Genomic DNA, 26,803 nt, shown 5'->3' with positions numbered 1-26,803 from the left:
GTAAGTGAGATGACACATGAGACCGATTTAGGAAACATGTTTGAAAACAGTCATTACTTGTGCAATTTGGTAAGTAGCTGCTAGGTTTTTATGGACAAGGACCACTTACATATTATTTGGAAAATGAATAAAACTAGTTATTTTTTACCACTAAAGCATTGTTTTTATGATGCACAATATAAAAATTCTGTCTGATACTGATTATTTTAAAATTATGGTCAGGAACCAATAAATGGCTGTTTATTAAAATAATACATATTAAAATTCAATGCTATTTTGTCATAAATCAATCACTTTAAAATGGTTCAAATGAATTCAGGTCAGTTTTATTTTAGTATTATTATATATACTATCAGTGTATTTGTGTATATGTACTATCAACATATTTTTTAGCTTTTTTTATATTTCTAGTTTTTGTTTTAATTTTAGTTATAGTAATTTTTTTTCCATTCACGTTATTTGTAATTATTATTTATTATTTGTAATTTCTGTTTATTTTTTTAATATTTTTGTTTGGGTTTCATTTTAATTGTGGTTTGTTTTAATTATGTTTTTTAATTATTTGTTATTTATATATATATATATATATATATATATATATATATATATATATATATATATATATATATATATATATATATATATATATCTGTTGAAAATAAATATATATATATATATATATATTATTATTATTATTATTATTATTTATTAATTTATTTATTTTTTGAGTACTTCAACCTAAACTATAATTTATTTCAGTTGGTTGCCAAGGCAGCACATGGTTTTTGTATACAGTTTTTCATCTAATATTTGTGGGGTTTTTTTTTATTTCTGCTTCATTTCAGTTAACAGAATCTATATTTTCAGGGTTTTTTATATCAGTAACACTGATTTAGGCATTATAATATAAAGTTAAAAAAAATGTATATTAATTATGAAGTTTGCTAAAGATTACGTTATAACAATTAAGTTATTAAATTATTAGTGTTTTTAAAAGACACAATTTCAAAGGCATAGTTCAGCTAAAAAAATACAAGTTCTGTCATTTACACCTCCTTTTACTTTCTTTCTTCTGAGTAAATTATTACATAATTGAATTTCTGGTCCAGACATATTATGCATCTGTAAGTTTAATTGAACAAAAGTGAAAGTGGCCGGATTTGATCCCTTACCTCCCATATGAGCACCATGGCTCAGTGTATGTAGACTAGCTGTACACAGGCCGGTTCATTTGTGTTGGGATTCCTCGAGAGAGTGGTAATACTGTGACGCTAGGTAAGTGAGACAGGAGGCAAAAGCAAGTAAACAGTGTTTATTGTAAATGACGTGCTGATGGAGGGTCGGAGAGTGACGCAGGAATCTGGATGGCAGCACAGACTGGTGAGTAGGTGCGTTGAGTGCGCTGGTACAGATGACGGTGGTGGTAGATCCGATAGAGGTGATGATAATCCGTGTACGAAGGGAACAATCCAGGGCAAACCAAAACAGGAGACAAAGCAGGACAGGAACACGAGAACCAGACATCTAACACGGAGGACCTCAAACAACGATCTGACAAACAAGAGACGAAAGACAGGGCGTTATAAAGGCGGTGGGGATGAGATGCACCTGCCGCTGATCAGGCGATCAGTGGCCACACCCACATGAACCAATCAACATGACATAACCAGACTACAGCTGGAGACGGTGCGTTCACGAACCGTGACAGTACCCCTCCTCCTAAGGACGCCTCCTGGCGTCCCCAGAATCTCTTACCTGTCGATTGTAATCATCGATAAGGGAGTGATCCAGGATGTCCCTGGCAGGTACCCAACTTCTCTCCTCCGGACCGTAACCCTCCCAGTCCACCAAGTACTGAAATCCGCGTCCCCTCCTTCTAGAGTCCAGAATGCGATTTACCAAATAGGTGGTCTCCCCATCTACGAGACGCGGCGGGGGAGGAACCGGGGTAGGCGGATTAATGGGAGAATGAAATACGGGCTTAATTTTGGACACATGAAAGGCGGGATGAATTCTCCTGTACGTAGGAGGGAGTTTAAGGCGGACTGCCACCGGACTAATGATTTTGGTGACAGTAAACGGGCCAATAAATTTGGGAGCCAATTTATTAGATACGGAACGGAGAGGAATATTCTTGGTTGAAAGCCACACCCTTTGACCCACGACGTATACGGGAGGCCTAGACCGGTGGCGATCGGCCTTGGCCTTGGTGCGCGCCCCCGCTTGGAGTAGAGTCTCACGGGCTCTGGTCCAAGTGCGGTGGCACCTCTGGACGAAGGCGTGAGCGGAGGGGACCGCAACTTCGGATTCCATACTGGGAAAAATAGGTGGCTGGTAACCTACACTACACTCAAAAGGAGATAGGCCCGTAGCTGATACTGGTAAGGTATTGTGGGCGTACTCCACCATAGACAATTGTTGGCTCCAGGAGGAAGGATTCTTGGAGACCAAACATCGCAACACCCTTTCCAAATCTTGGTTGGCTCTCTCGGTTTGCCCATTGCTCTGGGGGTGAAACCCTGAGGACAGACTTACAGTCGCTCCCAGTAGTCTACAGAATTCTTGCCAAAATTTAGCCACAAATTGGGGTCCCCTGTCGGAAACCACGTCTATCGGGAGGCCATGTAACCGAAAGACGTGGTCTACGACGGTCAACGCTGTCTCCTTGGCTGAGGGTAATTTGGGCAAGGGAATAAAATGGGCCGCCTTCGAGAACCGGTCCACCACGGTTAAAACCACCGTGTTTCCCTGGGAGGGTGGGAGGGCGGTAATAAAATCTAGAGCGATGTGGGACCAGGGTCTCGAAGGAACCGGCAGCGGTTGGAGTAACCCATCAGGGGGCCGATTGGAAGTCTTACCAGTGGCACAAACCGAGCAAGCCAAAACAAAACTGTGAATGTCGCGAGCCATAAGTGGCCACCAGAATCGTTGCTTGACTAAAAATCTAGTACGGTTAACCCCTGGATGGCAAGCTACATTCGAGCAATGTCCCCACTGGATAACGTTGGACCTTAATCCCTCCGGCACAAATAAACGGTTCGGTGGGCACCCGGGCGGAGGCGTTACCCCTTCTAAGGCCGTTCTGACCTTCGATTCGATCTCCCATGTGAGAGTGGAGACCACTAATGTCTTCGGAAAAATACTCTCGGGAGTGGACGGGCGTTCGGAATGGTCAAAAATACGCGACAAAGAATCGGGTTTGATATTCTTGGAACCCGGGCGGTACGAGATAGTAAAGTCAAAACGTCCGAAAAAAAGTGCCCACCGAGCCTGCCTGGAGTTCAACCTCTTAGCGGTGCTAATGTACTCTAAATTCTTGTGGTCAGTCCATACTATAAAAGGAACCCCCGATCCCTCTAACCAGTGTCGCCATTCCTCTAATGCCATCTTAACTGCCAACAATTCTCGGTTACCAATATCATAATTTCGTTCTGCCGGAGATAAACGATATGAAAAATACGCGCAAGGATGGACCTTGTCGTCTAAGGGAGAACGTTGAGATAACACCGCTCCTACCCCCACCTCTGATGCGTCGACCTCCACCACGAACTGACGCGTAGGGTCCGGGGTAATCAGAATAGGGGCTGAGCTGAAACGGCTCTTCAGTTTGGCGAACACAGCCTCAGCTGTGTCCGACCACCTGAACGCCGTCTTGGCGGAGGTCAAGGCGGTCAGAGGTGCGGCTAGTTGACTGAAGTTGCGAATAAAACGCCGGTAGAAGTTAGCGAACCCCAGAAACCTCTGTAGGGCCTTACGGGAATCTGGGCTTGGCCATTCTACCACAGCCTTAACTTTCTCGGGATCCATGCGTATTCCCTCAGTCGACACGATATACCCCAAAAATGGAATTGACTGTGCATGAAATTCGCATTTCTCCGCCTTGACAAAAAGCCCATTCTCTAGCAACCTCTGAAGCACTCGTTGGACGTGCTGCACATGTTCCTGGAGAGAAGAAGAAAAAATCAATATGTCGTCCAGGTAGACATAAATGAACTGATCGATCATATCTCGCAGCACGTCGTTAACCAGTGCCTGGAAGACCGCTGGGGAGTTGGAGAGCCCAAACGGCATAACCAAGTATTCAAAGTGCCCTCTGGGGGTGTTAAAAGCGGTCTTCCATTCATCCCCCTCCCTGATCCGAACCAAATGATACGCATTGCGTAAGTCCAGTTTTGTGAAAATTGACGCTCCCTGCAACCTCTCGAAGGCCGAAGACATCAACGGCAAAGGATAAGTATTCTTTACCGTGATGTTGTTCAGTCCCCGGTAATCAATACAAGGTCGCAGAGACCCGTCCTTCTTTCCCACAAAAAAGAACCCCGCCCCCGCAGGAGAAGAGGAAGGGCGGATGAATTTAGAAGCTAGAGAATCAGAAATATATTTCTCCATAGCCTCCCTCTCTGGAACCGAAAGTGAATAGAGTTTGCCCTTAGGCGGAGACTTACCTGACAGTAAATCTATGGCACAGTCGTAAGGACGATGCGGAGGAAGAGAAGCAGCCCGAGACTTACTGAACACTTCCTTCAGATGGAGGTACTCAGCGGGCACGTTAGACAAATCCACCGCCTCCTCCTGCAACACAGACACAGACACAGACGGACAGGCAGACACTAGACAAGACTCATGACATCTTTTGGACCAAGACAAAACAGAGTTAGAGAGCCAGTCAATGCTAGGGTTATGGAGGAGGAGCCAAGGGTGTCCGAGGACAATGGGTGCCAGGGGAGAGTCAAGGATGTGAAAGGAGATGGTTTCGGAGTGATTGCCAGACGTGATGAGTGTGATGTCCTCAGTGATGTATGATATGGTAGGAAGTTGCTGGCCCGTGAGGGCGTGCACCGTGATGTGGTGCGGAAGGGGTTTGAGGGGGATGTGGAGCTTGTGAGCTAATGTGCTGTCCATGAAGTTACCTTCTGCCCCGGAATCCAGTAGTGCCTGACAGTGATGTGTCTGTGCTGACCACCGCAGCCATACCGGGAGGAGCGTGGAAGATGATGGTGATGATGATGATGATGAGGTCTTCTCGGCGGAGATCCCACCCGATAGTAGCCTCATACGTACTACCGGGCCTGGCCTTTTACCGGACAGGCGTGGGCTTGGTGTCCGGCTCCCCCGCAGTAAAGGCAAAGGCCCAGGGACCTCCGCCTCTCCTTCTCCTCCCGGGAAAGCCGAGCTCGCCCTACCTGCATGGGCTCGTGATCGTAGACGGGGCTGGCCACGTCCCCGCCGCTGAACCGCACGTCTGCCGGTCCCCTGGATGGGGTGTTGAGTAGCCCCCTCCTCTCCATCCGTGCCAGACGTGCGTCGACCCGAAGGGCCAGCTCAATGAGCCCATTGAACGACGGGGGAAGGTCCAGGGCGTAGATCTCCCTCTGGACGCGGTCAGCCAGCCCATGCAGGAACATGTCCCACTGCGCCTCCTCGTTCCAATGGCACTCCGCCGCCAGTGTCCGGAACTCGATGGAGTAGTCCGAGACGGATCTTTCGTGCTGGCGCAGCTCCGCCAGCCTCCTGGCCGCCTCCCGTCCTGCGGCGGCCCGATCAAAGACCCGTCTCATCTCGACGGAGAGGGCCTGGAACGAGGCGCAGCATGGGTCCTGGTTCTCCCACACCGCTGTTCCCCACAGTGCCGCCCTCCCAGAGAGCAGGGTCAGGACGAACGCCACCTTGGCCCTCTCAGTGGCGAACGTCCTAGGCTGGAGGGCAAAATGCATATCACACCGGTTAAGGAACGCTCTACAATAATCGGGTTCACCTGAGTAAGCCTCCGGAATCGGGAGGCGTGGTTCCGGCTGGGAGGGGGCCTCCGATGGTGCTGGTGGAACAGGCGGTGTGAGTGGCGCAGTGGGGGCTCGTAATAGCTGGAACTGTTGGGTGAGCTCGGACACCTGCGTCACTAAAGCCTGGACCGCGCGACCAGTGTCGTTAAGAGTCCGCTCCTGGGAGTCCATCCTCCGAACACTGGCGCTGAGGAAAGCTTCGAGAGATGAAGGTTGGTTACTCGCTGCCTCCATGTTGTGGGTCAGATCGTTCTGTGACGCTAGGTAAGTGAGACAGGAGGCAAAAGCAAGTAAACAGTGTTTATTGTAAATGACGTGCTGATGGAGGGTCGGAGAGTGACGCAGGAATCTGGATGGCAGCACAGACTGGTGAGTAGGTGCGTTGAGTGCGCTGGTACAGATGACGGTGGTGGTAGATCCGATAGAGGTGATGATAATCCGTGTACGAAGGGAACAATCCAGGGCAAACCAAAACAGGAGACAAAGCAGGACAGGAACACGAGAACCAGACATCTAACACGGAGGACCTCAAACAACGATCTGACAAACAAGAGACGAAAGACAGGGCGTTATAAAGGCGGTGGGGATGAGATGCACCTGCCGCTGATCAGGCGATCAGTGGCCACACCCACATGAACCAATCAACATGACATAACCAGACTACAGCTGGAGACGGTGCGTTCACGAACCGTGACAAATACTGACCCAGCATCACCCTGTGCAGAAAAGCAGCCTGTCCAGACAGGTGGTCTGAGTTCTTATGTGATCGCCTGGCTGTTCGCCGTGATCCTTCCACCTCTCTCAAAGACCCTCACCTTCCCGTTCATCTGCTCAGACACTCCTGGAATTCCAATAATCACTTCCCTTCAGATGGAGTAAATATTGACTGGAGCGCCTCCCGCCTCACTGTTTCTTCAGGTCCTGACAGTATGTAGGTTGTGTCTGCATTCAGAGCTCTCCAAATCAAACTAGCTCTGACTTCCTGTCCATGCCTGTTGTTCAGTATGTCAGGATTCTTTTGTTTGCGAGGGGTTCGTGATGCGGTTCGAGCAGGTAGTGCACACATGCTGTATTGTCAATCTGTATAATGATTTACTGAGGTGTCATTAACAAGGAAGCATGCATGAAGAAGAGGAGGAGGAGGAGGAGGAGGAGGAATGTAAACATGGAGCCTGAGCTCTATCTTATCATTGTCTTTCTCTGTGTCAGTGGGTAAACACGGCTTTAGTGATGAAGAGCAAATAGTTCAGCATACTACTGGGCAAAAGTTTTTTGAAAGAAGCTTCTTATGCTAATAGAGGCTGCATTTATTTGATTAAAAAACACATTAAAACATTAATACTGTGAAGTATTATTACTGTTTAAAATAAAGTTTTCTAATTTAAATACATCTCAAAATGTAATTTAATTGATCAAAGCTGAATTTTCAGCATCATAACCTCAGTCTTTAGTGATACGATTATATTTTCAGTTTTCATTTTCATTTTAGTTTATATGTATTTTGTCAGTCATTTATATTATTTTTTTTATCTTTTTATATTTTCAGTTTTAATTTTAGTTTAGTTTAGTTATTTATTTTTAATTTATTTTTATTTATTTAGCTTTTAATAGAGCTTAATTTTTTATTTTAAATATAGTATTTTTATTATTATTTTTTTGTTTTTTATTCTAGTTCTTCAACTGAAAGTTAGTTAGTTGTCAAGGCTATACTTTATCATTTAAATTTTATATCTGTTTAAGTTTTATTTTATTTCTGCTTTATTCCAGTTAACATAATTTGTTTTTAAAAAAAATGTAACACTTTTATAGTAGTAAAAAGGTTTTTTTTTTTTCAGAATTTTACAAATATTTTTATTTCATAGTTTATACAATTAATTTCTAACATTATTGTTTTTCATGTATTATTTTTAGATTATATATTATGTAAACATTTGTTAATACCTATATCTTAAATTAGTTTTATTATTATTAGATTTTTTTTTTTTTTTTCTTTCGTGCAGTAAACAGTTTTGGTACTGTGTGTTACAACATGATTTCCATGTAAAAATCTTGGTCCTGAAGCAAAACCAGTCCAGGGTTTGTGAAGCACTGCTTTACATTAATGCATATCGCCATTTGAGTCTTAAATTTCCAAAATGACTTGCATTGCATTCAGAGATTTGCTTGGCTCTGCAGGTGTATTTTTGTGTACTGTGGCAGTGAAAAACATCTGTACAGAAGCGTTATTGAGGTAGCTAGCTGTAAGCATGTCGACCTTAATGAACTTCTTCAGAAGTCTCTTCAAACTCCTCCATGACCGCTGATAACCTGAGGGAGAAAACTGAACAATGATAAGGCTGCTATAGCATCACAATCAGACTTGTCTTGTAATTGCTACAGTCCTGTCCTGGAGTTTGTCGAGTTGGAGTTGAGCCTCAGATGGAATGTTATCATGGGTTAGTGATTACAGAGTGAATGTTGATAATCTCGCTCCAGAACAAGCGTCTGGATTAGACCTCCATTGGTACTGTATGCTGTGGCATGGAAAAACATCCAACTAAAAACAATAAGCATATTAATATACAATATACCCAAACTCCTAATCTTTATGTTCACATCTATAAAGTTTGCTGACATCATAGTAGTTCAAAGCTTATTTTTTTAATGGGGTTTTTATGCATTTTTATAGAGAGAGTGAATGGTAGTTTATAATGTTTAAAAATATTATATATTTGCTTCTTGTTTGGCACATGTATTGGTCAAGCTATATGAAAAGGTTGATGTTATAACAGCTCTGAGACCTTAGAAAACAGTGCATAACGTGACAAAACCTCAGCTGCTAAACTGGAGGGTGAGTTTTATTTTCTGCTGCTGCGGCCTAGTGTGCTTTCAGGTGCTTTTCCAGTTCAAGTGAATTAAACACTTTCATCCACATGTTTTCTCTGGCTTAGACGCTGACGTACAACTTGTACCAAAGCGGCTTATCCACAGTTAATGAAAAGTATGATGTTGACCATGCAAATGCAGGAATAACATGATAGATATCTTTGGCAGAGTGGCACCTGTTGACTGACAGTGATGGGAAAAGAGAGAAAATGGTGCAAAGGGTAAAGAAAAAAAAAGATGAAGAAATCAAGACCTTCCAGTAATTTTCAAAGTCTCAATATTATTTCACCTCTATTGACTAAACTCGAACTGCATCCACCTTGTTGCAATTGATTTCTCAATTTTTTTTATAACAGAAGGATGAGCTGAATTGTGCCACATAAAGAGTATTAAATTGGTGGTGAAGTGGTTAAAGTTCCATGTTGGAAGGTTTGCAGGTTCGAACCACACAAGGAGTGATCTGTGAGTTGTATCCATTGAACTTAAGCACTTAACCTCAAGTGTGTGTGTCAACACACCTGGCAGCACAAGCATCACTTTGAAAAGCATTACAGATAGTGTCACGAATGGGTGATTTTACAAAGTTACTAAGTAGCAAGACCTTAAGTGTGATTGGTATATAAAAATTAAAATTACATTTTTAAAATATATGTATGTATAACAAAATAAAGCTTCAAATTAAACTTAAAAATAATAAATAAACTGAAAATATAACAATAAAAGTTATAAATATTGTGTATACACATAATTTCATTGTTGTTTCAGTGAAATTTAAAAATTGAAGTTGACAATTTGTTCATGCAAGTAAATAGTTTTGGTAACACTTTAGAATAAGGTTCCATTAGTCAATGTATTAATTAACATGAACAAACAATGAACAATACATTTATTATTGTATATATTAATCTTTGTCAATGCTAGTTAATGGAAATACACTTATTCATTGTTAGTTCATGCTAATTCACAGTGCATTAACTAATGTTAACAAGCAAAACTTTTGATTTGAATAATGCATTAGTTAATGTTGAAATTAACATCAACTAAGATGAATAAATGCTGCAGAAGGATTGTTCTTACTTAGTTCATGTTAACTAACATTAACTAATGGAACCTTTTTCTAAAGTGTTACCAATGTTTTATACATTAAATCATATACAAATTCACTTTGGATAAAAGCCTCTGATAAAACATAGCTATGAATATGACAGTTATGACAATGCAGTGTAGCCCAATAAACAAGTGCTTTATAGAGATATTTCGGCTGAAATGATTGCAAGAACAGGTTTTTATGGTGCTGTTATATCACCAATCACAGCCTCTGCTTGGCAGATTGAGTTCAAGAAATAACTTTATCCGATAACAGAAAGGAGGAAAGGATCTCGGGTCAAAAGAAAAACTTTGCAACTGAGTTCTAATTCCTGTAATGCTCAAACCCCTGGGAAGTATGTGGGATTGGTGATCCTCTGGCTTTCCTCCTGCATAATTAAGCAAATCTGAAGCCTTTCATCATAGATTGGACTCTCTCTCGCTCGCTGTCTGCAGGTGTTCTGGACTCTCAGGAGGTACACACATCCGCTGACCCGCGCCGAATGTGTGGGAATGTGTGTGACCTTTCATGTTTCTGCAGGTGTTTTGGACTCCATGGATGCTTGTGCGTAATTTAGAGATGGTTTTGCTTGGTTTGTCAGACAGGACTTTAAAAAGAGGAATTAAAACAGGCTGCATGGCAACAGAAGAGTGAATAGTTGCAGTATCACACACTCCAGATTGCAAGGCTTGATGGGTTGAGAACAATGGACGCTTTTGTTTTATCCAACTGAAGGAGTGCTTTCTACATATGACTGAGAAATAATGGGTAACAGTAATAAGTACATTAAGTCATTTAGCAGACGCTTTTATCCAAAACGACTTACAAATGAGGACAATTGAAGCAATTAAAATAAACAAAAGAGCAATTATATGCAATTGCTATGACAAGCCTCGGTTATTCTAGTCAAAGTCCTTTTAGGCAAGTCGTGGCACTCGGCTGCCATCTTGGCAACGCCTCCAGGCAGCTATTTCAGAATAACAAGACCAGCTCCTATCTAAATGCATGGGCAGAGAGTCAGAACTGCACTTTCACTGGTCACCGGGACATAAAAACAGCAGTGAAATATGATAAAAATCGACTTTGCCCCAAAATAAGGTTTAAAACGCCTTTTTCCCCACAGGTTATACCTTTACTACGCATGCGCATGGGTTCCTCAACTGTGCGCATACGTCAGTGGAACCAGACGATAGGCTTAAATGTTTCCCGGCTTGACTGTTAAAAGCAGATGATTGGCTTTTCAGCGGGAGAGGCGGGACATGTGCATACAACCGCCATCTTTGCCGTTATGGGTTTTCCTTGTATAGTTGTATTGAGGATTGAGGAAGTGGTTTGTCTCTTATAAACTGTCTCTGTTCTAATGCAGTACATGTAGCAAGGGTATATCAAATAACATGAGAGTAAGTAAATACAGTAAATAATTACAGAATAAGTATTTCTGGGTGAACTACTTCTTTACAGATTGTTGCAAGAGGTTACTATTAATACAGTGTAGCCTGTAACATTAGAAAAAAAGTATGTTGAATTAAACATTAAAATACAATTCTCAATGTACCATGTATTTGCCATGGTGTTCTAGATGGTTGCAATAGAATATTATTTTGTTTTTCTGAATAATTAATAAATATATGCAACTTAATAAATAAATAAATAAATAATATATAAATCTCTGAGTATAAATATCTGAAATATATATTTTATATATATTTAGATATATAGTATTGATATAAATGTATATTAACAAAATATATAAAAATGGCAATCTGTTTATTTAGTCAAATAAAAAACTAGTTAAATTGGAATATATATATGGGTGTACGTTGTGTGTGTTTGTGTGTGTGTGTGTGTGTGCGTGTGTGTTATATTAAGTATTAATATAGAGATAATGCTAATAAAATATTAAAATGCTGTATATATATGAGACAAAAATACTTTAACTAAAAATAAATAAATACAATAAAAATAAGTAATATATAAATTGGAGATGTATTATGTATCTTATATTTATTATATATTAATTATATATTATTCAAACACAAAGATAGATGGAGATATGTTATGTATTTATATTTATGTATTACAATTTTAAAATGTAAATGCTGTGTATATCTGATAAATTTATATATTCAACATTATGTATGATATATATATATATTTTTATTCATTATAAATTTTATATTATTTTATATTATCTTATCATTATATTAATTATTTCTTTTATTATATATTAAAAATATTGAACGCATATTTGTTAAAAATATATATATATATATATATACAAGTCCAGGCAGGTAGGCTTCTTTTGTATTCCTGAGTCTGTTAGCAGTCGTGTTGGTGTATCTTTACCTGTGTTACTGTACAGTGTGTGCATGTAGCGTCCAGCCCCCGCTTGGCTAAACACCCCAGCTGCTCTTCAGCACACAGACGAGCCTGGAGGGGGAATATCGACCCTCCACCTCCGCTAGCTGTCTCTCCAGCGCTCAAGAATCAATCGTGTGCCTCCCTCAGAAACCAGAGGCTGTCTGTGGAGCGCTGGGGGGATGGTTTGGCGTCTCGGCTTCATCCGATCTGTCGGAATCTCCTCAGCTGTTAGATAACATCCCCTCACCACATTTCCACATGTGGCATGAGACTTTCCTATCTCAACGACGAGAGACAGCCATGCTGCCAGCCATTTAACTTTTGTTCCGTTGTTAGTGACTAATTTTAGTTTTCTATGTATTTATTTTTATTTTTGTCATTTTCCTGGTATTTTCTGTGTAAAAATGTCCTTAGATATTAGTGCTGTCAATCGATTAAACGTGATTAATCGTGATTAATCGCATCCAAAATAAAAGTTTTTGTTTTCATAATATATGTAGGCGTGTATATTTATTGTGTATATATAAATACACAGACATACAGTATATATTTTGAAAATATTTAAATGTATATACATTTAAACAAAAACTTTTTTTTGCATGCAATTAATCGTTTCACAGCAGTAATACATATACACACAATTTAATTTAAATGAAGTTAATTTAAGTTAATAATTGTTTACAATTTTATTAAATTTATAATATAATTTAATAAAATGTATGTGTGCATATACTGTACACTGGGGATGACAATTTAATTGAATTTTTTGGTTAAAATTGAAAGAAAAATAATTGTATGTGTACTTATAAAAATAATATACAAATATATATAAATATTTATGTGCATATAGAGTAATATGTACACAGAATGACAGTTTCATTTTATTTATTTTTTTCAGTTATATATTGAGTTGCAGTATGTATATATACTCATGTATAAACAGTAGGGGAAATGTGGTTAATATATAGCATGTATGTACTGTATGTGTGTATGAATATATTAACTTTCTTTTTTAATAATTTATATTTTATCTCAAATTGCATGAGATTTTGTCGACTGCTTATTCGAGGGTAAACTAACAACTTTCTAAAAAATACATGATACATCAGTGGATTTGTTTTTTCTTGGTACCACCAAAACCCAGCACTCTGTCGTCATATTCAGCTAACCACTTTGTTTTCCTGTCCTTTAATTTGGTCTGCCACAGAAGTCTAACGTCCCGACGTTCTGGGCGCAGTGGGACAGAACTCAGGTCCTAATTTGAGTTTGGATTAAACCGGATGATTCCCTGGTCTAATCTCAGATTTATGAGAGTTCGAGATATGTTTGAGTCTTAAGCGATCTCCAGCAGAAGGCCTGCCACAATTTCTGCTCGTCTTTCAAATATAGGGAGATTTATCAGAAATTTGCATGCTGAATTTTGTAATGAATGATGTCACTGAGTCAAACATCACCACCGATATTGCTCATACTTGACATTAAGGGTTTATGAATAATAATCATACCTTACTTTTCTAAGCATTCAAACATATAGTTGGGCTTTTCCCTTCTTGGGCAAGTAAGTAACCAAAAAACACCCAAAAACTCAGAAAAAGCAACTATGAAGTAATGCTTTGGCATCCACACACAGCTTCTTTTCTTTTGTTCAGTTTTTATTTATCTTTATAGTCTCTTTATTTGTATTTTTTTCTCTTTTTTTGTACTTGTGTGTTTGCTTGTATTTTATCATATTTGGCTTTGTTTTTTCTACTATTTATTTTCTTTTGTTGATTTTTTTATTGTTGTTGTTAATTGTTTTTGTCCTTTTGTATGTTGTTGCTTTTACATTTCTTTTTTTTTCTTTTCTTGTTTTTTGTATTTTATTTATTTTTTTATTGTTTCTGTTTTCTTTTTGTGCGTTTGGGTTTTTTTATTTTCATTCTATTTCTTGTCTTTTTATTGCTTCTTGTTGATTTATTTTTTATGTCTTAGTTTTGCATTATTGCTCCGTTTTATCTTTATCTTTTATTTGTTTTTTTTGGGGTGGGGGGGTTGTTTGTTTTTTATTTTCCTATTGTTTGTTTATTTTTCTTAATTTGAAGGGTTTGACTGCTACTTTTCACAATCACTAATCATATTTTGCTTAGAAAAAAAGTACAAGATTTACTTTGAATTAGTCTTTCTGTTATTTTTAGTTCAGAATCAGTGTGTTTTGCTTTTGTGTTGTTTTATTATTCAAATAGTCTTTTCAAAAAACGAATCGATTCCTAATGACATTATCTGTCAGCTAGACTTCATAAGCCGCTGACACAACACAGCATGAATTCAGTGAATGAACTTCCTGTTTCCAGTAGTTGTTAACCATAGATCAATGATGCTTTACATAATGTCAGAACCCTGTTTGACTCTTTCTTCCGATGATCATTCATCACTTTCGAACCTCAATAAGGTTTTTCCGAACACAAGCCAAAAATTCACACACCTCATGTAGCAAATTAGATTTGCCTTTAATGTAATGACAGTGCCTTTGTGTTTAATGAGCGTTTTTGTTGTGGCTGGACATTAGTGAGGCATGATTTGGTCTTTGATTACCCAGAGTTCACCCTGATTCATCTCAGTGTAGTTTAGTGCTGTTGAACGTGTCAGAAAATTCACCCTGCTACTTACAGTTAGGACTCCATTAATTATGCTAACGAGACATCTGTGTTGTTGCAGGATGCAGGTTTTCCCTTGGTACTGACCGGTTAACACAGGGACAGTATAGCACCCATGATAAATTGATGTCATTTAGAGCCCGTATGGTGGAGCGAGCTGCTAGTTCTCTTAAAAAACTTTTAAATGGGACTTAAAACAAATCATGGATCACATATTTTTTGATGAACCGCAGAGATTGCATTTTTTTCTTTTCATGAATAGGGACTAATTGACTTATAAGAGGATATCTGTAAAGCAAAACAATCAGATACATTATGCATTGTTTATTTGCGACAAGAACAGATAAATGAATGATATCTCTATGAACACATTCACACGCTGTCTGAATTGGCAGACCATGATGATCAGATGTTATTACATTTTGGCTTGTTTATTTATATATTTATTAATTTATTATTTATTTATTTTTCTCTTTATTTTGTCTTGTTTCTGTTGTTGCTTTGTTTTTCTTTGTTTATTTTTTATTTGTGTGTGTGTGTTATATGTTGTATAAATTGTATAAATTGTTTTTGTTAGTTTCTTTTTTGTTATGTTAGTTTTATCCCCTTTTTGTCTTTATACATTTGTTATTCGTTTTAACTGTTGTTTTTTTATTTATTTTGCTATTTTTTGACTAGTTAAAGAAGCATAATTTTGAAAAAATCGTCATATACATTTTTGGTCAAACCGCCCAGCACTACAGTTTTGCATAAAAACATACCATATTTCATTCAGAATCATTTGGAATCAATATGGACGGACATTCACTCCTGAATAAATAGCTTGAATTTTCTATCATTTCAAAGTCAGTGCAGGTCTTTAATAGTATAGAACACATATCTAAGCATATCTCTCCTCATGACTCCAGTCTTATGACTGTACGGTTGGCGTCTGAAGTACGCAGGTCTCTAGTGAAAGCTTGCAGGGCTCCATGGCCCTCGGCCCCGCTCTGACCCTGCATTCACACTGCTCAGCTGAGATTAGTTCCACTCCGACGGGCCTGTAACAGCTCCTCTAAGAGACGGGTCGCCCTGAGCTGCCAGTCCACCGGGGTTCCTGGAGAAAAGAGACTTTCTTTTTTATATAATTGATCATCCCGTGGGCAAGCAGAGGCTTGTTCTGCATGTTAACAGAGAGTTTAGGACAGTAAGGAAGCGTGTGTTGAGTGAGGTTTGTGTGGGTGGATGGGAAAGTTTCTCTGCCTGTCCCTCAAAGAATGTGTGTGTGTGCTGGCAGATGGACAGTATGACATGTGGAAGAGTGTGTGTGTGTGTGTGTTGGGGGTCTGTGAGGATCGTATTACAGTGGCTGTCACTGGTATGTGAGAGGAAACAGCTGAGCGCTCCTGTACTCAGCTAAAGCGAGGTTAAAGTGCACTTAACACAACCTGTGGGTCGCACAAACTGAGGACACTTGGCCATTTTCTTTCAAACAGATCTGTCGGTGTGAACTGACATTCAGTTGCATTCTATTATTTATTTTTTTCCGGGTCAGTTTTAGGAATCTCTTCTAGGACTTTTTTTTTTTTTTTTTGCGGTTCTTGCTTAGACGAAACCTCTAACAGAAAATATACAATTTAACATTTTTGTTTTAAAATGCATTCCTTATTGAGAACAACTCAAAGTGCATGTTTTTTTTTATTTATATTTGTGATCTTTAATCAAAGTGTAATCACTTATCTATAATATCTTTGATGCTTAATATCTTTGAGCCATGCGGCCTTTGGATAATATTAACCGATAACCGACTGAATTTTAATATAGTGGATAAAGAGTGTTTCTTTCATATGCAGTAATGAGATTAGGGTTTAATACTGAATATGTCTCTAGATAAAGATATTTCTGTGCACCAGTATCACTGTTTATTTGTGTTATTGCTTGAATGCATCGTTGGTTAATAATTCATGAATTTCATGCAAAAATCTGGAAAACAGGCTGGTCTCTGGTGGCAGCGCTGGAAAAAGAGGGGGTCAAATATTCATTTGAAGTGTTTTAATGGAACAAATTGCATGGAAGTTATTTTTCTGAAAAAAAAATATATATATATATATATATATATAGCATATTTTTAATTATATAGAATAGAATAAATTACTTGAATTTAACTCTGCTCCTAGTTCTCAGTGTACTGCAAGGTGTTTTGGGTAAAAGCATCAGCTGATGTCTCTTTGCAGGCTTAGGCCATGGGTGGAACCAAGAGTAAACCCAAAGAGGACGATGGCACCAGAGGACACCATCCCAGTCCCAACCAGTCGTCCGTTACACACATCCGGAGTGCACCGGTGGACGACCCCAGAAAAAGCCCCCAGCCCAACATCAGCAGCCCGGAGCAGGCACTGTTTGGAGGCTCGAACTCGAAGATAATCACGCCTCCTCAAACGCTTTCTGGTAATGTAGCTCGGTCTGATCAGCTTCCTCACTCTTCTGCTTTTGCTGACTTTCGGTATTATAGTGTTAACGGATATGGGCCAAGACACCTGAAGAGTGAACTGACTAAACAGTTTTGTGCTCAAAAACATGCCCTTTATTTGCTATAGCACTTTTCAGCACACCTATTTTCTATGTAAATTAGGCTCGTTATAGATTTATTTATATAAAAAGTGCGGACAATTTTGATGAAATTCATTGTTTAAATCCCATGAATCAGATTTTTTTAGCTTTAAGACTTAGACGCTTTTATGAACCATCTGATGCATAGACTACTGCATACAAAAATAGCAAGGGATTTTCCAAACTCCTAAGCTCCGATCTGATTGGCTGCTGTTCCAGGGTTTCTGAGAGTCAGGATGCAGAAGTTTTGTCTGTCTTTGTGGAAATTTGTGTTTGCATGATACCCAGGATTTTCTGTGGAAAACCACTCGCTGGATTTACCATAGTTTGTCCAGGAAATATCTGGCACATTTTAGGTTTTGATCATTTGAAGTCTTGGCCACAAAGTCTGTGAACATTTAGCATTTTGGTCAGTAATAATATCAGTTATCCAGTATTGTCTATGAAACCATTCTTGGAAACTTCTGCACCATTATTTATATACATGTTCAAATATTAATAATAATAAGTTTTATAATTTAACATATGTATTAGTAATAATATTATAGTATTTTAATCATAATAGGTCTATATTAATATTTTTTTATATACATATTATTTCAGGTAATAAAGTGTTTTTTAATTATTTATTTTTATGTTAATAAATAATAAAAAATAATAAAAAAAATAATAAAATTGTAATTTTAAATCAATTTAATACTAATTATTTTTATGATGATTTTATTTTATTTCAGTTTTTGGATGATTTTAGTTTTAGTTATTAACTATAACAACCCTGATTTAAATGAATTCAACAGCACATTAATAAACAAGCATGCAACAAATTCAAAATGACCCTCTTAGAGTCTTTATGTCAGACTGTGCAAGTCTAGACTAATTTTAGATGCCCATTTTCACTGATAAACCTAACATTACATTATGTTACTTAGGTTAATGTAATTTCCTTGCTGAAGTTTTTGAACTTCATCAAGGTAACGCTCTATGTTTGTCTCTTTTATTTTTCCATAGGCGGCGTGACCACGTTTGTGGCTTTGTATGACTACGAGTCACGAACCGCCTCTGATTTGTCATTCAGGAAAGGAGAACGACTCCAGATTGTCAATAACACGTAAGAGGGGAAACACAAACCCACAGCAAAACTAACAAGGCTCCGGAGGGCAATAGACACACCCAATGATGCCGACATCCACACACACACACACACACACACTCACGTCTCTCATCTGTCTGACTGCTGAAAACCCTCAAGCACACGTAGCCCCGCCCCCCTTCCTCTTTGGTAACCATAGGAACTGGCTCCCTCTGAAAGCGCTGTATTTGTGGGAGATGACAGCTTTTTGTTCTCTGGATTCCTCTTTTGGTCTTTCTGTGCACAAAAACACAGATGCTCAGCTGCACGTCTGTACCTCCACTTCCCCTCCCGGACCAAAGGGAGCATTTTCCTTCCTTTCTACACCTGCGCTTCACTTCCTTATTCCAGTGCTCAGCGCTACCATTAAGAGAATAAAACCACTCTCAAAAACATCCTCTGGTTTTCAGGGGAATTGCTATTGTATGTCAGGCCCAACACAGTGTAGTATATGGGTGAATCTCTCGAAACAGAACGTGGCCGGGTCATAGTTCAACCCAAAAGCAAAAGAAAGAAATGAGAAATTATATTTTGCTTAAACGTACAGTATGGGATTTTTGGCCACCAGGGGTCACTCAATCAAAATAATAACATAAGACGTACATTGATGACGTCGGGAAAGAGCGTAGGCTCATGGGAGTTGTTGTTTATTGGAACACGCGCTCTGTCGCTCCCCACATTCCTCACTCATTTTAACTAAGCCCGCGACACACTGGATGCGTGGCGCAAGCGTCTCAGCTGCGTGGCGTGTCAGTTTTTAATTCGGCTCCCATGTTAATAGGTTAGAGCTTGCAGACTGCCAGCGTGAGACGTGCGTCTCAGGCGCGGCTCGAGCCGCGCGGAAAACACGTGCATGCTAGAAATAGAATCAACGCCTATTTTTCACGCGACATGCAAGCGTGTTGGAAGCGTTTCCAGGCAAAATATAATAGGAAAATATGTTTTTATGTAATTTTGTACACAAATACATATTAATGACATTTTGATGTTTGAAAGTCTATAGGTTGACATAAATTCAGATATAAATGTAATTTAAAAAATAAATAAATAATTATCGATTTTCAAATATTGCACCTGTCAAACATAGTCTATTTTGCCGTCAATACTGTTGACGGTGTGCTTTATATTTATGTTCAACATGAAGTATAGATATTGTTGTCATGAAGACAAGAGCCTGGTCTGTCGGCGGTCTCCCTCTATTTTACCTACAGCAGCAGCAGTGCGCCACGCTTCTGGCACGCAGCAGAGACGCCACGCAGCCAGTGTGTCGCCGGCCTTAGTATTTTGACAATCACGTATTTTCGAACGGAGAGATATATGAATTATCAGACCCCTATCAAATCAATATTCCATCTAGCTAGTAGTAATATATGTTTAAAAAAAACACGGTTGCCTTTCGTTAATAATTATAATTACGTTTATACTATGATATCGAACAAGATAGTGAACTGCATTTGAAGCTACTTTATCCAGCTAGATATAGAACACATGTAGATTTACATTATACTCTACATGAGAGCTAGTCCGTCTGCGTTTTACACAAGACATCATCGTTTCACAAAATATACGGATAGATATAGTTAGCTGAATGGATGCATACCTGTTTATTAGAATGCAAGCATCTCTTTGTAGTTTCAGCTTGTCACGAAGCTCTCTCTATCTTGGAAATGCAACTCCAATATTTACCCGTGTCTCGTTTCTTCTCTTGTCCCAAAACCTCAGGTCATTTATTTCACCCGTACGTTTGCGCTTCACAGAACGTGCAGGCAAAGCATAATCATGATCCATTACTAAGTTATTGATTGAGGTATAAATACGAATATAAACAATATAAATATAAAATATAATAGTCTCGATCAAGGCTAGCTACTACTTTTTCTTCTTCGTCTCGTCTTTGCTTCTGTTCACCTTTGTATTTGGCGGTTCCGCAGGAAGTTAGATAAACTAGAGGGGTCAAAGTTTATATGATGCCATAGACGGGCGGCAAAACGGAAATAAAGAAACGTGCCGTGTCTTCTAATTAAACTATAATTTTCTCCTGATTTGAAAGTTCGTGGAAACTGTCGGGATAATGTAAGTACACAACTAAAAAATATATATAACATAGATATAGTGATATCTGCTATTTTTAAAGCAGAAAAATTACATGTTGCGCCTTTAATGTAAATGAAGCCTGTGTTTAGTAGCATTCCGAATTTTTTCCGAATCATTTTCATGACAGTTATTCAGCTGTTCCACACAAATTGTGATTTTCATTTTAATTTACAAAAAAAAAAAAATCTAGGAAAACTTCTACATGCCAAGAAGTGAGAAATTTGATTTATATTAAAAGGTCCTGAAAATATATATATTTTAAATACAGCAATATTGTGAAAAATAACTGATATTTAAATGTTTTCTCTTTGAATATATATTACTAATTTACATTTTGCTTACTGCTTAAATTTTGCTGCTTAATTATTTTATTTTTATTTATTTATTTTGGGAGGGGGGTGCTTATATTTCATACTATTTAATATTTTTCAGAATTTATTTGAAATCTAATTTTATTAAATAATATTATAAATGTCTTTACTGTCACTTTTGAACAATTAATTGTGTCCTTGCCAAATAAATGTATTCATATTTAACATTTAAATGGCAGTGCATGTATAATTAGTTTTCATGAAAGAATGACTCTAATGAATCTGATGAATCATTCACTGAATGAATTTAATCCAAATTAGCATATGATTCATAATGAGCTGAAGTCATTACTTTCAGTCATATTAGACTCGAAATGAAGCATGCTTAATGTATCTTTTTTTTATACATTAAAACAAGTTACCAAAATATTGTAGTGGTTAAGACCAATTTTGGGTAAAAAAAAAAAAACCTGGATGTTTTCATGAGATTCACCCTTTAAACCACAAGCAATCCCCACCGCGGTCCATAACCCTTCCCAGAAGCCCCTGATAATAAAGTAATCAGCTTTTTAACCAAATCACCAAGCTGCTCCGGCTTTTCACTGAGATAATCAAACGCAGAGATAATCAAACGCACATTATAGTAATTGTTTTCCATATTTTTAGTACTCGACTGATGAGGAGTTGGATAAATGCTGTGTTTTCAGTGCATCATTGCTGCAGCTGACCTTCAGTCAGTTTTTAAGACTATGTGGGATGTTTGTAGCTTCTGCTTTTTCTGCTTTTAATGTCCAAACACTTCATGTCTCCTCTGTGTTTTTCCTCTACACGCTCTCGCCCCCGTTTATGTAGGAGAAAGTTGAACCCCAGGTTGGTAAAGTTGCTCTTGCTTTCAGCTTTCAGTGTCCATTTTCTGTGTGTGTGTGTGTGTGTCATTTCACCATTTGCTTGTCCACCTGAGATTTGTCCTGACTTTTTAGAGACTGTGGAAGTGGTCCAGAAATAGTGTCCTTCACCTCCTCATAACTGGCTCACTCACGACCATTTTACATTTGTCCTTCATGTTGACTTTGTCTATGGGCCTTTGGTGTATTATACATTGTCCCTTTACATTTGCTTAGGCTACATGCTCATTTCCATGCTATTGTATCTGTACTGTATGCTTTACTAGATTAGGAGAAGTGCATAAGTCATCGAACGATGAAAATCATATCAAATATGTTGACATATTTCCTGTTTAAGCAAGACGTCGTCACACTTTTTTAAATAGCAAACATATAAACTCATGGCTTTAGTGGGAATAAGTAGCATAGAGTTGGCCTAAAAAATCAAGCGGACTCTAAAACCAACTAATATCTGATTTTAATTTCATGGGATGAACCTAAAATTAGACACTGACTAAAATCCACAAAAGTTCAGTCAAGTTTTGTTTTCATGTGGCCATTTCAAATAATAATGTTCAGAAAGCATTAGAATTTAGCTAAATTAACATATTAAAAATGTAAACTTAAAGGCTAATGGGTACGTTTAGCTTACTTGCTAGTTCTCATTCTCATTCTAGACATCAAAAATCTGAATACCCACCACAAATTGAAAGACTAAATGCCTTTGCGTATATTTTTAGCACATATGTTAGGCTAGGAGTACACTAGCAGATGATATCAAAGCTAAAAGGTAAATATCCATTCAAATTCAGTCAAGGCTTGATTTCATGTGGTCATAGAAGTTAATAAACTTCAGGCAGCGTTAGCATTTGGCAAAGTTAACAGTACAAATGCAACCAAAGGCTATTGGCTACATTTTCAGTTTAGCGAACTTGTTAGTTGTCATTTTAGAGGTCATACTATTTAATTGGACAAAAATCACCCTGCAAATTGTAAAGCTAAATGCTAAAAAAAATGTGTTTTTACAGCTAATATTATATAGTTATACACTAGTATACTAGCATATGAATGACATCAAAGCTAACAGATGAATAAAAACAAATAATAATTCAGTCAGTTTCATTGGGCTCATTAAATGAATTAAAAGCAAGATAAAATGGCGCTGTTTTGACACAATTTCAATGCTGTAGTTGGTGCATAATGGTTTGGAAACATTAAAAGTAGACTTTTTCATAAGTAATTTAGGTGTATAGATTTTAGGTGTACAGTGTTTTCTACGTATTTTAATTTTTTTTCAATTGTAGCCTCATTGCTTTCAACCCCTCTCATATACCCTGCTTATCAGAATCACAGTTTTTATGCCTTTTCATACATAAATAATTCATTAACATCTGAATTTTGAATGGTATGCTGTGTATGAATAATACATTTGCATTGTATGAATATGAATATGTGCCCATCTGTGTATATACTATATGTCATGTTTTCACTGGTGCAGTTATGTTTTAATTACGTTCAGCGACAGCTAGCAGTAACTCAGAGACCTGGGAGAGGTTTGTGTCAGGTCAGCATGTCTTGGCGATGGTTGAAGTCTTATTACTTTAGCTTAGGGAGTGAGTCACAGTCTGACACCCCACAGCTCACACTAAAACACAACATCTATTATTAAAAACCCATCAAGACTCCCAGACAATAAAGACCCAGACAGATGACTCACGTTTCGATAAATCTACCAGTTTTGTAGTAAATAATTCACCCAAAAATCATTTCGAACCCAAATGATTTTCTTTCTTTTATAGAACTTAAAAATAAGTACCGGTATTATCATATGATGATTATATCATATCATCCATCTATCTACCTGATTATGCACACCATATGAGATGAACGAGATACAGTAGTAAGATATACAGTAGTAAGTGTAAGTAATATGGGTTTGAAGTGACATGAGTAAATAATGACTGTTTATTTTGGGAGAAGTGAACTATCCCTTTAACTGCATGTTTCATTCATGCATAATTTGGCAGTGCATGTAGTTAATGTCTTTAGAGCAGCCTTGTCTGCATTCTCATGGCTCATTTCATGGATTATAAAGCAGGAATAATCCCACAGATGCAATCTCAGGGTGTTTGTTTTGGGCGGGGAAGAAAGCCGCCTTGATTGTGTCACCAAATATGTTGAATCGGAGTCAGACTGCAGGTGTATTATGTGTGCTTTCTGTCGTTTTAGGGAAGGCGACTGGTGGATGGCTCGCTCTCTGACTACAGGAGAGAGTGGATACATTCCCAGCAATTACGTGGCACCGTCTGATTCCATCCAGGCTGAAGAGTAAATCCTCTTTCTCCTCTTCTTTCTCTCCTTTTCTTTGCTGTTCTCCTCCCTTAAAATGTTCTGGTTTGCATTTTATTCCCTTCATTGTGATTTTGGAACTGCAGTCAGATCTCTCAGTTCAGCTGAGTGTGATTCTAGGTCCTCATTGATGATTATTTTACTAAACAAAACAATAGTTGAAAGAAAATTGTACAACTTATTTCAATTTGTTATGAGTCAATCACATGTAAATTTTCAAACAGCTCTGACTGATTTATGAGTCTCAAAACTGATTCATCAAAAATAATCGGTTCATGACAGTCATGTGTTCTTTGTTGAAATGAACAATTTGTTCAAGAACCATCGCTCAGGAAACACTTCAGAGTATTTTAGTACAGAAATTGTGCTATCTGTCTGTCGTCTATCTGTCTGTCTGTCGTCTCTCTGTCTCTGTCGTCTATCTGTCTATCTGCCTTTCTGTCTGTCTGTCATCTCTCTGTCTGTCTTATATCTATCTGTCTGTCTGTTGTCTATCTGTCTATCTCTTTGTCTGTCTGTCTGTCTGTCTGTCGTCTAACTGTATGTCTGTCTCTGTTTGTTGTCTATCTGTCTGTCTGTCATCTATCTGTCATCTATCTGTCTGTCGTCTCTCTGTCTGTCATCTGTCTGTCGTCTATCTCTCTGTCTGTCATCTATCTGTCTGTCGTCTGTCTGTCTGTCTGTCTGTCGTCTCTCTGTCTGTATGTCTGTCTGTCGTCTCTCTGTCTGTCGTCTCTGTCTGACTGTCATATATCTGTCTGTCGTCTGTCTGTCTGTTGTCTCTGCCTGTCACTTCTCTTTCTATCTATCTATCTATCTATCTATCTATCTATCTATCTATCTATCTATCTATCATTTAACTTGATGTACTACACAGTGTTCCAAATTATTATGTGTGGGGAGTGGGGCGAGGCAGAGAGCCATGGGAACGGAGCGAGGCCGGTGGAGTGATTGGGAATGAGCGACACCTGCTCCACTCACTGGTCTCGAGTCCCACAGAGGAGATGGAAGGATATAAAAGCTTTTAATAATCAAATAAAGACAAAACAGCACGACAGCCCCTCGCGGACGACTGTCGCATACAAACAAAAACCAAAACATAAAATAAAGCCCAGGCCTGGTCCTCTCTCGTCCTTCACTGTCGTCGCTCCTGTTTTACACTGTGTGCACAATTATTAGGCAAGTTGTATTTTTGAGGATTCATTTTTTTATTGTACAACTACAGTGCTCTTGGTCAATCCAAAATGTTAACAAACCTTCAAACCTGAACATTTAAGTAGTATAAGTGAAGTTTTGGCGTTCTTAAGAGAATATCTACATGTACACCATTATTAGGCAACTATTATTGTGCAGAATTATTATGCAACTAAAAGATTTTCCCATCTCGCTAATTCATTTTCACCTGTTTAAGTGAGAATAATAAACAAACTCAATTTACAAATAAACATTTCAGAAATTTCATAAAGAAAACCTCAATAAAGCCACCCTTCTTTTCGATAACAGTCACAAGCCAAGTAGGTCAGTTTCTTGATCTGGTCAGAATGAACTTTTTGTGCAGCCGCAACCACAGCCTCCCAGACACTGTTCAGAGTAGGGATGGGCGTTTTCCACAAATATCACATTCAAATATTTGAGCTCACAAAAAACGAATATTCGAATATTCGTTTATTTAAATTAAGTTTAATGAGTCAGACGTTATTTTTCAGCAACATTTGTTTTCGTCATTTTGAACAAGCTTACAATAAGCTTGAACATTACACATCGTGTTTTGTAGCTGAAAACCTTTAACAATGCGTGCAAACAAACAAAAGTACAGATTAAAAGCAAAAAAAAAAAAAAAAGTGAACAAAGAAAAAATGTAAAGCAGCCTGCAGCAATTAGGCTATTGTACAGAATGTAGCTTACACTTAACTTTTAAACTGTCAGCAAATCTTTTTGGCTTTTTTTCTATTGTTTCAAATGTTCTTGTTAAGAAATACGGGCATGTCAACATGATCGGGGGAAAGTCGGCTCCTTAGTCTGTTAACAATAAGGCCAGCCGCGGAGAAAACGCGCTCTGACGCACAGACGTTGGCGGGACTCACAAATAACGGTGTGCTAAGCGAATAAGTTTTGTGAAACACTTCGTGTTTTCGTTTCACCACTGAATGGGATCCTCATCTGGTGGAATACATGGCTCCAGCAAGAACTGTTCCCACTCGTCTCGGCTGGACTCTCTGTAATCATCGCTGGAGAACTGGCTCAGCCTTTTCCTACGAGTGGGCATTGCATCTTCTTCATCGTTGGTGACGGTGGCTGCATCCGCAACACTCACATCAAGGGAAATGATCCGATAATGTTCAAAAAAGTTTTTTTTTTCTTACTTCTCTCATGTTTTCATCGATAAACCTGAGATGTTTGTGCCGAGGGTCTAGGGCAGACGCGAGAAGAGGAGTTTTCACTGCATTCTCCAAGTTAGCGGTGTTTATTCGTTGCTTGAGAGATGCTACAACAATGTTCTTGGATCACTTTCTGTGATTCTCCACGGCATATTTGAAGTACTGTAGAAGACCGCAGCTCTTAGAGGGGCGTTCACATATCGCATCTTTTGCATGCTCAAATTCGTTATTTCCAATGTAGGCGCGCGGTATGCGCGCTCAAAATGGAAGCGACGCGGTCGCGATGCGCACGCGGTGCGACGCGGTCCCGTTATTTCCAGGCGCGTCTGCACAGCATCGAGTT

At 38.5% G+C, this 26,803-nt stretch overlaps 1 protein-coding gene across 4 annotated transcripts in view; it reads left to right on the top strand.

Moving 5' to 3' along the window:
• The window catches only part of LOC132118506 (proto-oncogene tyrosine-protein kinase Src-like), a 56,927-nt gene that overhangs the window by 13,596 nt on the left and 16,528 nt on the right, over positions 1–26,803 (top strand). For 2 of the 4 annotated variants that reach the window (XM_059528386.1, XM_059528388.1), the window contains exons 2-5: positions 16,940–17,153; positions 18,324–18,423; positions 21,702–21,719; positions 23,963–24,061. In XM_059528386.1, the coding sequence (XP_059384369.1) occupies positions 16,949–17,153; positions 18,324–18,423; positions 21,702–21,719; positions 23,963–24,061 (422 nt within the window). In that variant the 5' untranslated portion in view covers positions 16,940–16,948. The remainder of the gene's footprint in view (positions 1–16,939; positions 17,154–18,323; positions 18,424–21,701; positions 21,720–23,962; positions 24,062–26,803) is intronic. The other 2 variants (XM_059528387.1, XM_059528389.1) reach the window with 1 other exon arrangement.

Source organism: Carassius carassius, chromosome 37 (assembly GCF_963082965.1).
Source record: "Carassius carassius chromosome 37, fCarCar2.1, whole genome shotgun sequence".
NCBI lineage: Eukaryota > Metazoa > Chordata > Actinopteri > Cypriniformes > Cyprinidae > Carassius > Carassius carassius.
Note: the sequence above shows the minus strand (reverse complement) of the source record. Positions and strands in the feature narration are given on the sequence as shown.